General features: G+C 36.1%; 1 protein-coding gene across 1 annotated transcript in view; it reads right to left on the bottom strand.

Annotated features, from left to right (window-relative positions):
* BDP1 (B double prime 1, subunit of RNA polymerase III transcription initiation factor IIIB) overlaps positions 1-12,306 on the bottom strand; it is an 85,245-nt gene that overhangs the window by 57,080 nt on the left and 15,859 nt on the right. Inside the window, exons 9-12 of the mRNA XM_061393324.1 lie at positions 10,718-10,861; positions 6,981-7,250; positions 5,694-5,841; positions 1,899-2,054 (exon numbers count right to left, since the gene is read on the bottom strand). Of these exons, the coding sequence (XP_061249308.1) occupies positions 1,899-2,054; positions 5,694-5,841; positions 6,981-7,250; positions 10,718-10,861 (718 nt within the window). The remainder of the gene's footprint in view (positions 1-1,898; positions 2,055-5,693; positions 5,842-6,980; positions 7,251-10,717; positions 10,862-12,306) is intronic.

Below are 12,306 nucleotides of genomic sequence, written 5' to 3' on the forward strand. Positions count from 1 at the left end.
TTTACATGGCCAAAAGATATGTTGTAAGACAAACTACAAACCAAGGCATGTTTTACAACTCTTATTAAAAAACTAACCTAAAAAAAAAATAAATAAAAGTAAAAGACTAACCTCTCTAAAATGTAAAGACCTCCTACAAAATACACCAATAATAACTCATCAGAAAACTGGACAAAGGGTATGAACTCAGAAAAAAAAAAATAAAAATAAAGATAGGTTTGCAATGTGAAGAGATGCTCAATTTCACTCCCAATGAGAAACGTATTGAATACCAATTAAAAGTAGAGCAAGTAAGCACAAATGTGAAAAGATATTAAGAATCAGAGACTCTAAGGGGAATCATATACAAATGTTCATTATTCCATTCGTTTGACTTTTCGTTAGGTACAGAAAATTTTTAAATAAGCAACTGAAGGGGAAAAAAATAATAGAATTATATACGCCTGGTCAAAAAGGAGGAGGAGAGATATATCATACTGAGACACTATTTTCTTTTACTATCTAGCAAGGCTGGCAAAAGTCCAAGTTTGTAACACTGTTGGTAAGGGAGACATTTCTTATGTTGTTAGTGGAAATATAAACTAGAGTAACTCCTAGGAAGAGCATTTTGGAAGTATCTATTAAAATCACAAATGTACACACACTCACATACAAATACATCCTTTGGGCCAGCAATTTCATGTTTGAAACTTAACCTACAAATACACTGCACAAAGGTGAAAGGGCAGAGGCCTAAGTTTCTAAGCACTGCCTGTAAAAACAACATAGAGTCATCAGCAGGGCACGGATAATATAAACTGTAATTCATCCATACAACAGAACAGTATGCAACTATAAAAAGAATAGAGAAGGCCTTTACGTAAAGATATGAGGATATAGGACAAAAACTTGCAAAACAGCAAGTATACTATGCTACCACTAAGTTTTTGAAAAGAGTAAAAAAAAAAATTATGTACTTTGTCTATTTGTATTAGCTTTAATGTCAGTTTTTGTTTTTTTTTTTGGGGGGGGGGTTGTGTTTTAATTTTTTAATCTCTGAAAGAATGTCAGAAATAAGTAATACTGTTTGTTTACTTGTTAGGGTAAATGGGGCCATGGTAGAAGAGAGACTTCACTGTGTAACTTCTTGTATTTTTGAATGTTTGAACCCCAAGAATATATTACCTATTCCAAAGACTAGTTTCTATTTTTATTGGAAAAAAATAAGTCTTGGGAATTACCTGCAGTCCAGTAGTTAGGACTTTGCACTTTCACTGTGGAGGGCACAGGTTTGATCCCTGGCCGGGGAACTTAGATCCCACAAGCCACTCAGCCAAAACCAATTTTAAAAAATAAATAAATTTGATTCTCAATGTGACCATGCTTTACTGAAAATAAAAATTCATAAACTAAACAGGTTTTAAACTCATCAGAGGAGTTATAAAGGAGACAAAAAGGAAATCTGAATTTTTGAGATATCTTTTCAAAGGAAGAGTCTTGTGGTGCTTTTATTGTTTTTACTGAAGGTATTAATTTAACCACTATTTTCACACTAGCAAGCATAACACATAATCTCTTTAAAGTATCAGTATCAAAATCTACTACTTTGACAATAGGTATGAAAAATAACTCAGACCAAGTAAAAGTTAAATCTCATAGCAAATATTTAGGTTTCCAAATTATTTTAGAATTTCATTGTAAGTTACCACTTTGCTATAACTCCTATCACTACTATATATCAAATATAAAAGATAATCTTTCAGTAATAAAATATAAAAGTAAAAACCTTTGATGTCTCTCAGGCCACAGTACAATTACATACTAAATGGTCTATAGTACCCTCCTAATCCCTTAAGAATACAACATTATCATCATTTCTTAATGACAAATTTTAAAATCCTACCATGTAAAATACTTACAGTGATTTATCTTTTAGGTCAACATCTCTTTCTTCTGTACGACTACTCTCAGCACTGTTCACCTCACACAATGCTCCTGCTCCACCTTCTGATGAAAGCAAGTCTGAAGTGTTTGATCCTGCAGTCTCAGCTGCTACTGATACAACATCTTGTTGACTATGAAGGAAATGAAAATATATTAGGAAAAGAACCTTTTAGTAATTTACATCTTCTACTAAACATTTAAAAGATTTTTTAAAATATACAAGGTCAAAATTCTGGAAGGTGATCCTTCATATCATGGAATAAACAAAACGGGTATTTTGGTTTCTCTGAGATCCTTCCTTGCACCGTCCTTCCTTACTGTACCTTAGGACACAATTAGCAGCCACAATGAACAGGGTAAGTGCTCAACAAGTTACAAAATGAACAACTCAACTACACGGGGTTCACAAACCAAACGTATGTGTAAAGTTTGGGAATTATCTCATTAAAATTTATTATCGGCAGTCCTTCACACAGTACTGCCGCATTACCCAAGAGTCATGGAGATCAAGGACGCAGTTCCAATACCAAGCTGCAGTTCACGGAGCACCACGGAAGGAGAGGACTGCTGCATCGTGAAACATTTCAACTAACGATAATATAGACAATGACTAGCTAGTGGCCAGCATTCAATTTCAACACAAATTCACATTTAGCCATGCTTTATTTTTGCTGCTTTTTTTCCTACTGGGTGTTTCTTCTCCCAGTGCTCCTTGCATATTCTTTTTCAGGTTAGATGTTACATGTAAAACCTCATAATCAGCAACTTGAGTTTTACTTCATGGAGCCTTTTGTCAATAAAAGTATTTAACGTTACTGCAGTTGAATTTATCAGTTTTATCCTTTAAACTTTGTGCTTTTTATGTCTTAAGAAATCCTTGCCATCACAAAAATATTTTTATACAGTTTCTCTTAAAAGTTTTAAAGATTTGCTTTATATATGTCATCTTTAATCTATGAAAGTTACTGCATAGGGTAAATAGGTAAAATAGGGATCTACTATCATTTTTTTTCATATCTAAACACCATTTAATGAATGATTAATTCAATCTTTACCTGCTAATCTCTTTTTTACCGTACATTGTTTTTTCTTATCTATTTTTATTGAAGTATAGCTGACTTATTGTTAATTCCTGTTACTCAGCAAAGTGATCTGGTTACACACACACACACATTCTTTTTTTAATATTCTTTTCCATATGGTTTATCATAGCATATGGGAGATAACTGCTAATGCTACCTCTGACATCCATCAGATTCCTAAATTTCTCTTCCTAGATTCTACATCCAGTTCCTCTCAGTCAACTTGTCCTTTTCCAGTACCAACCACACTTTTGATTACTCTAGCTTTAGAATAACCCAATACATTTCATCTCCAGAGTTGTTTTCCAAAATTGTCTTTACCATTCATGACCCTTCACTCTTAGGGACATAACAATTATGGAATCAGCTCACTGTTTTGCAAAACCAATGGGATTTAAACAGTCATAACAGGGTTGTTTTCCCCCCTTAAAAAAAGTCATCAGTATTGTTTTGTGCATAGTCTATGAAGTTAGTTGCGTGTCTGAGGTGAAAACTTAGATATTTGTCACCCAGCAAGTTAAAGACCTGAGGTCTATGGCTTGTCTTCAAAGAAACCATTAATCTTCTGAACTGTGTGAGTAAACTGGCACAGGTGCATACATGTATTTTACATGACAGTAAGTGGTTTTCATCAGATTTTTCAGAAAGGGTATACAGAGACCAATGGATCAGAAAAAACAGCCCAGAAATATACCCATGCATATATGATTAAATGATCTTTGACAGGGTGCCAAAACTACACAATAGGAAAAGGATAATCTCTTCAACAAATTATGTTGGGAAAGCTAGAAACACATACACACACACACACACACACGAAACTGGACCTTTATCTTACACACAAAAATTAACTCAGAATGTATTAAAGATTTAAAGGTAACATTTTTTCTTCCCCTTTCTCAGCTGTGCTACACAACTTGTGGGATTTTAGTCCCTGCCCTGGGGACTGAACCCAGGCCCACTGCGTTAAAGGATAAAACTGAAACCGTAAAACACCTTTTAAGGTGCTTTAAGGTGCTTAAACCGTAAAGAACCCGGATAAAACACCTTAAAGGATAAAGCTAAAGGAAAACAGGGGGATAGCTTCATAAGATTGGTACTGGCAATGATTTCTTGGACATGACACAAAAGGCACAGGTGAGAAAAGCAAAAATAGACAAGTGGGACCATGTCAAACTAAACACCTGCTGTAGAGCAAAGGAAACAATCAAAAGTCAAAGGCAAACTGTTGAATGGGAGAAAAGATATGTAAACTATGTATCAGACAAGGGCTTAATACTCAAAATAGATAAGAAACTTCTACAATTTAGTAACCGGAAAACAAATAGCTCCATTAAAAAACTGGAAAAGCGTGCTTCCCTGGCAGAAGTTAAGGCTCCGCCCTTCCACTGCAGGGGCAGGGGTTCAAGGCCAGGGACCTAAGGCCCCACAGGAGGCTGCAAGGTACAACCAAAAAAGAAAGAAAGAAAATAAAACAGTTTTTTTTAAAACTGGAAAAGGAATTGAATACACATTTCTCCACAGAAGATATACAAATGGCCAACAAGTATTTAAGCATTTAAAGAGCTCAACATCACAATAATCAGGGAAATACAAATCAAATCCATAAGTTATCATCTCACACCTATTAGGAGCTATTGCATTAATTTTTTAAATGTAATTAAAATATATTAATTAAATATATATTAGTTTTTTAAAAATGAAATAATGCAGGTAAGAATGTGGAAAAACTGGAATACTTATGAATTGTGGGTGGGAATGTAAAATGCAGCCACAATAAAAACAGTATGAAGGCGCCTCAAAAAATTTAAAGCAGAAGAATTTTCATATGATCCAGCAATTCTCCTTCTGAGTATTTATCCAGAAGAACTGAAAACAGAGCTCTTAGAATTTTCTTCAATTTCATGTTTATTGCAGCATTATTCATTACAACCAAAAGATGGAAACACTGTAAATATTCACGGACAGACCAACAAATAAAGAAAATGTGATATATACCTACAAAGGAATATTATTTGACCATAAAAACAGAAATCTTGTCATATGCTTTAATATGGATGAACCCTGAAAATATTATGCTAGGTGAAATAAGCCACTCATAAAAGGACAAATATTATATGATTCCACGTATTTGAAGTATCTAAAGTAACTCACAGAAACAGCAAGTAGAGTGGTTACCAGGGGCCAGAGATGGGGAGGAAACAGAGTTACTGCTCAATAGATAGTTTCAGTCGTGTGCATAGTTAACAACATTGCACATTTTAAAAACTCATTTAGAAGAGTAGATCTCATCTTATGTGTTTTTTACTGGGAGTAAAAACAAACAAAAAACTCTCAGCAGGATATATCACATTCAAACAGCTGAAAACCAAAGTTAAGAGAAAATATTTATAGAAAATGATAAGTCTATGCAAACATTAACCACACGAAGGCTGTAGCGGCATAGCAAGCATCAGAACAAAGAGCAGGACCAGAATGATATCACACAAGTGATGAAGGGTGATTTCACCAAGGAGATCCAACAATCCTAGAAATGTACACACCTAACAAAGGAGCTTCAAAAGACATGAAAAAACAACCAGAACTGGAAAGAGAAATAGGCAAATTCACAATTACAGGTGGAGATTTCACACTCCTTCAGCATCTCTGAGAAGATGTAGACAAAGTGAGTAACCATACAAAAAATACCTTGGTGAAAGAACAGGGTCAGTTCTTTGCTCAGCGTCTTCACTAGAGGATAAATCCACAAGGTCATCTGTGTCCTGTACACAGGGAAGCTCTTGTTCCTTACTGGATTCATCTTCATTAATCTCAGGACTTAAAGACAGGCCTTTATCTATTAATACAAAACACATATTATTATAAAAATGATAGCAAAAACATTTCAAAAAGCACAAAGGAATTCACATACAACCCTATAAAGTAAGGATTATGAAACTGGCCCAAAGTGCAATTTCTTGATAGTTGAGCTCTTCTCCTTCATATGTAATATCTTTAACCGTAAGCCACAAAAGAGCATAATATTATGATGCCTATAAATCACACTATATTACCTATCAGTATTCACTTAAAATCTTGGTGAAGCTGAACCACATAAAATTTAAATTCTACAGAAAGATTGTTCTAGTCTGCTACTATCTTTTCCTCCTCTCTTACTTGGTTATCTGCTTTAAGTAATCTGTATTACTTAGATACAGAAATCTATATATACGTATTCACATATATAGTAATCTATATATGAACTCTTAAAGAAAGAGACTAAGATGTCCCTTAACTCTTAGCTCTCATTCTCCAGGAACTGAGAAGTGTCAAAATGTCTACATTCTAGGGAGTTCAACAAAAGAAAAAATGGAAGAATATTTATTTCAGTAGAGCTTCCCAGGTGGCACTAGTGGTAAAGAAACTGCCTGCAAATGCAGGAGACGTAAGAGACACAGGTTCAATCCCTGAGGTCCGGGAAGATCTCCTGGAGGAGGACATGGCCACCCACTCCAGTATTCTTGCCTGGAGAATCGCATGGGCAGAGGAACGTGGCAGGCTATACGGTCCATAGGGTCGCAAAGACCTGGAGCGACTGAAGCGACTTAACACATACACACACACCTTTTACACAAATTAAACAACTTACTTTGGGTTCATAGAGGGGCTCTGTAGACATAGGACATGAAAATCCGTGATTTATTAACAGATACAGTATACATTTAACTATATAAACATGACTTGGAACCTTGTTAATATGAGTACCTAAGAGGTAACACTTCTCAAAGACAAATTGAGAGGAAAAAATTCATTTCACTTCATTTTTTTAAAATAATAAACTATTTTTTCTTTAAATTAAAAGGGTTTAATACAGTACCATGAATACGGAACCAATGAATACTCATCATTAGTTGCTATTATTCAGAGGAAGCATAGTTAAGTTATACGTGTCTTCACAAGTAATATAGGGGCTGTTAAAATATGTAATAAACTTACTTCTGTGTTTTTCTCCTTTAGAAGAGCCTGGCTGAACAGTGGCACTTCCTGAAAGATGCACTTCTTGTTCACTACCTTCACCCTGATTCTTTCTTCTTCTTTTCTTTTGATTTACATCTAGTCCTAATGCATTCTGTTCTGAATCCTGTTCAGATAAAGTCAGAGACTGCAGTTCTTCTTCAACTGTCTGAGCATCCTTTTGCGACCTTCCTGGGTTTGAAATTTTAGTGCTCACAGACTCATCTCGATCATCATTAGCAACTTTTTTCACTGAAAGTGAGAGAAATTGTTGTAACTACAAAAACAACCTATAGAAAAATGCTTAAAGGTGGAGAAGATAAATACTTAAGGATGTCTTAGCAAAAATTTAAAGACAACTTAAACTGTCCAATAGAGAATGACTAATAAGTTATAATACATTTATGCAATAGAAATCTAGGCAGTAAATAATGAGGTAGCTTTATATGCAGTAATATATAAGATTTCAAAAATTATTGTTGCATTTAAAAAATCAAGTTGCAGAACAATATACACAGTATCATCTCATTTTTATTTTAAGGATAAAAATTACATATATTCCAAGACACAAACATATATAGGCATATTATAGAAAAGAGTTACTGTACTAACTAAAAGGCTTCTCTGGTGGCTCAGATGGTTAAGAATCTTCCAACAATGCAGGAGACCTGGGTTTGATCCCTGGGTCAGGAAGATCCCCTGGAGAAGGGAATGACAATCCCCTCCAGTATTCCTGCCTGGAAAATCCCACGGACAGAGGAATCTGAGGGCTACAGTCTATGCGGTCACAAAGAGTCAGACACAACTGAGCATTTTTCACCTTCATACTAACTCATTATTTACTAATAATTATCCCGAAGAAAGCTGAAGAATTTGACTTGAGGGCAAGGTAGGAGAGAGAGTTCAAGAATTTCATTTTCTATATTCTTTGTTTTTCAATGAACAACCTTATTAGCAAAGATTTTTAAACAATTTCTAGTGCTTTTCTTTGAAGACATATTAACAGTTAACTATATCAAAAAGGTAAAATAATGGGGACTTCCCTGGTCATCCAGTGGCTAAGACTTCACGCTCCCAATGCAGGGGGCCCAGGTTTGATCCATGATCAGGGAACTAGATCCCATATGCTGCAACTAAAGATCTAAGGAGATCTGAGTGCCACAACTAAAATCCAGCACAGCCAAATATGGGGAACACATGTATAATTTTTTTTTAATTAAAATTGAATAAAAAAAAAAAAAGTAAAAAAAAATGAAAATGAATATTAAAAAAAAGATAAAATAACAAATTACATTAAAAAAAACAAAAACAATAAAATTCAATGTCATTTGTGAAAGTGAAAGTCGCTCAGTCGTCTCCGACTCTTTGCGACCCCATGGACTATACGGTTCATGGAATTCTCCAGGCCAAATACTGGAGTGGGTTCAGTTCAGTTCAGTCACTCAGTCGTGTCCAACTCTGCAACCCCACGGACTGCAACACGCCAGGCCTCCCTGTCCATCATCAACTCCCAGAGTTTACTCAAACTCATGTCCATTGAGTTGGTAATGCCATCCAACCACCTCATCCTCTGTCGTCCCTTCTCCTCCCTCCCTCAATCTTTCCCAGCATCAGGGTCTTTTCAAATGAGTCTGTTCTTCCCATCAGGTGCCCAAAGTATCGAAGTTTCAGCTTCAGCATCAGTCCTTCCAATGAATATTCAGGACTGATTTCCTTTAGGACGGACCGGTTGGATCTCCTTGCACTGGAGTGGGTAGCCTTTCCCTTCTCCAAGGGATCTTCCACTGGAATGGGTAGCCTTTCCCTTCTCCAGGGCATCTTTCCAACCCAGGGATTGAACCCAGGTCTCCCAATTTTATTCAAAAAAAGTCAAACAAGATTTTAAAATTAAGAAAATACTCTGGATTATTTTCTTATCAGAATAATAATCAGCAATTTTTAAATTCTGACCTGTAACAAAATACCTGAGAAGTTCTCACATTAAGTTACAATGGGGGTACTTATGCTATCATCTGTAACATAGTAATCACAAGATTATTGATAGATTAGTATATTTATTTTAGTTTCCCAGGGCTAAAGAAAGTAAAAAATTGACTAAAGAATGAAACGACTTTGCAGTCTTTAACACTATGTTTAAAAAGACAGGGAACTATGCTCTAGAGAAAGAAGTTCTATATTGGCTCTGTGCAGAAAAGAGTTAACAAAGCAGGGCTCACTGCACTCCTTTGAAACGCCTGCATAAAAGGTTGGCCCATGGGCTGTGTCTGGAAACTTGGGTCTGGGGAAGAGTTCCATTAGCCTAACTGATGACAAAAGTGGCTCACTGTACCTAAACTGTTTAAACAATGTAGTTTATGCTGAACAACTGCTGTCCTTCTGGGCATTTTGAATTCTGGTACATGACAGGAAGATGGTGTCTACATGACCAACCTCTAAAGAAAAACCCTGGGTGCTGACTGGGTAACAAGCTTCCCTGGTAGACAATTTTTTTTTTTTTTAAGTTTTTACTTTTTATTTTTTGGCTATACCACACAGCATGTGGGATCTTATTTCCCCCAAGTGTGTTAGCCATTCAGTCATGTCTGACTCTGCGACCCCATAGACTGTAGTACACCAGGCTCCTCTGTCCATGAAATTTCCCAGGCAAGAATACTGAAGTGGGTAGCCATTCCCTTCTCCAAGGAGACTTCCCAACCCAGTGATCGAACCCAGGTCTCCTGCACTGCAGGCAGATTCTCTAATCTGAGCCCCCACCCTGTGATCAAACTCATGCTCCCTGCATTGGAAGGGCGGAGTCTTAAGCACTGGACCCCCTTACACGTCTCATTCCTGCATGATGTTGGGAAATTAAGCGCATCCCGTGTGGCTCGTAGACACCTGCACATGGTCCCCTCAGACTTTGACCTTTGTGCCGTCTCTCTTTGCCAATTTTGCTCTGCATTCTTTCAATGCAATAAATCTCAGCTATTTGTACAACTATATGCTGAATCCTATGAGTCTTAGCAAATAATTGAATCTGGGGGTCCTCTTGGGGTCCCCCATCACAGACTCTCACAGTCCTAGGTTGAGTTTTGCTGCTGTCACTACTAACACTGTGATACGTTAAGAAAAAAATGAGAGGATCTCTGAGGTTATTTCTGGGTTATTAAAACAAAAGGAAAGGGGCTGGGATGTACAGCTAACACATAAGGTTCCCTATAGTTCAAAGATCCTTTAAATGATAAGATTATAGCTAAACATTGTCCTCAGATCAAAATTCAAATAGTTAAGAAAATATAAGCCTAAAAATAGAAATACCCACATATACCTGGTATAAGTCCCTCAGAAATAAGTTGTGCCCAAACAATACAATTTAGTCACAAGCTCAAAGTATTGGACTTCCATTTTTCATTATATTCGACTTTTGAGCCAGATTTGATTTACAGAGAAAAATAATAAGTAAGCAAACATGACAGCTCACGATTCTAACTCTCCTTTATTAGCTACAACTATGCCCCAGATGCAAGAAAAATGCTAACGGCCCAGTTACACCAGTTATAAAATTACAAAGGGAGCTGCTATTCGTGGCCAGTTAACTAGAAGACTGAAGAAAAACCAATGCCCTCCAATCAGATGTCTTCATGATCTCAACTGCCTGAACTATGTGAACGCCCTAAGACTTTAGACACAATACAGAGGGTCTATTCTTACTAAGTAAAATAACTCTTTTCAATAAATACCTTTTGCATTTTTCCGTGATTTAGACGACTTCTTCTCCTTTGAACTCTGATTTTTAACAGATTTTTGTTTTCTTTTCTCTTCTTCGGCAAGAACTTTCTGAAGCAAATGAGCAAAAAAATCGAAGTCAAAAGGGCGCTTTTCCTCTGTTTAAAAAAAAAAAAGAACCTTCAAGTTTTTATTTTTAAAAAAAGGAAAAGAACTTCCAAGTTTTAATTTTTCTTAAGTAACATCAAAAGCAAATGATCTTGTCAGCAAGAGAACAAACAACTTTAATCACTATAGTACAGTCACATAACAGAATCCCACTGAGCAATAAAATAAGACATCTAGAACAAGAGAAACTAACCTATGATGATTCAAATAAACGTGGTTGCCTGGGTTGGGATTAGGAGTGGAGACTGACTAGAAAGGGAAAAGAGGGGCCTTCCTGGAGTGATGACAATGTTTCATGGCTTATTTAAAGTGGTGGTTACACAGGTGAATTATTTATCAAAAGTCAAACTATAAATTGCACTGTGCATAGTTATAAATAAACTTTTTTAAAATAATGGAATGACTAAGAAGTTCTCAAAAGCCTACCACCCACTTCATATCCTCACTTTATTACCACCTTTCACTATTAACTCTACTCTTTCAAATATCAGCAAAGGAGGAAGTAAATGAACATTAATTAGGACCATTCCACTAAATACCCATTAACAGTAAAATAATTTCTACTATAAAGCACCAAACAGTGAATTTTAAAGGTTTTAGAATGGTCTGACAAAGACTCCACACCCCATAAAGACTGTTCATAGATTTATGGATTCTTTTCTGATTAAATATAATGAAAAGTTTCAAGAGCACTTCTCTAAAATAGAGAGAGTTGAGGACTACAGCATTCCAGGCCCCCCAGGAGCCGTTCCTGGGAATGGTTCTCCTGAGCACTCAGCACCACACTGACAAGGTGCGGGGCCCACTCAACTACCTCTGTGCCTATACTCAGGAAATAAACGTGCAGAGCTACACGATCTAAGTACCTCTCTTTAGAATTGGTTTCTAAGATTAGCACTATAGCAAATGAACGTAGAACACATTTATCATGAAATGTTGGTGATTATCTTCCAAACAAAGAATGCAGGAACTACTTCAAACAGTACATTTAATTCTGTTTTTCTTTACAGATCCCTTGATGTATTTCTCTGGACTTAAAGAGAAACTAACAGCCTCATTTTAATGAGGTTATTAGTTAAAAATTGAAAGGTATACATCATTTCTTCAAATCAGGTCTAAATTCAAATGTCACACCTTTAGACAGACCTTCCCTGAATATCCAAACTCCCTCTTTTTTGATTCTTAGAAATTACACTATCTGAAATTATCCTGCTTACCAATTATATTCCTCCCCCACCCACTTAGACTTAAGGCTCTAAAAGCAGGATTCTCAACTGTCCTGTTCACCATGATATTCTCAGAGCCTACAACAGTAGCTGGGGCAGGGCAGGTGGTCTGCATTACCAACTGAATAATGGACTTACCATTGTAAGGAATCGTTTAATAGTGTCTTCCAGAAACAAGGAACTTCTTCAATACAATTCCCCCAGAATAA

This window comes from Bos javanicus, chromosome 20 (assembly GCF_032452875.1).
Source record: "Bos javanicus breed banteng chromosome 20, ARS-OSU_banteng_1.0, whole genome shotgun sequence".
NCBI lineage: Eukaryota > Metazoa > Chordata > Mammalia > Artiodactyla > Bovidae > Bos > Bos javanicus.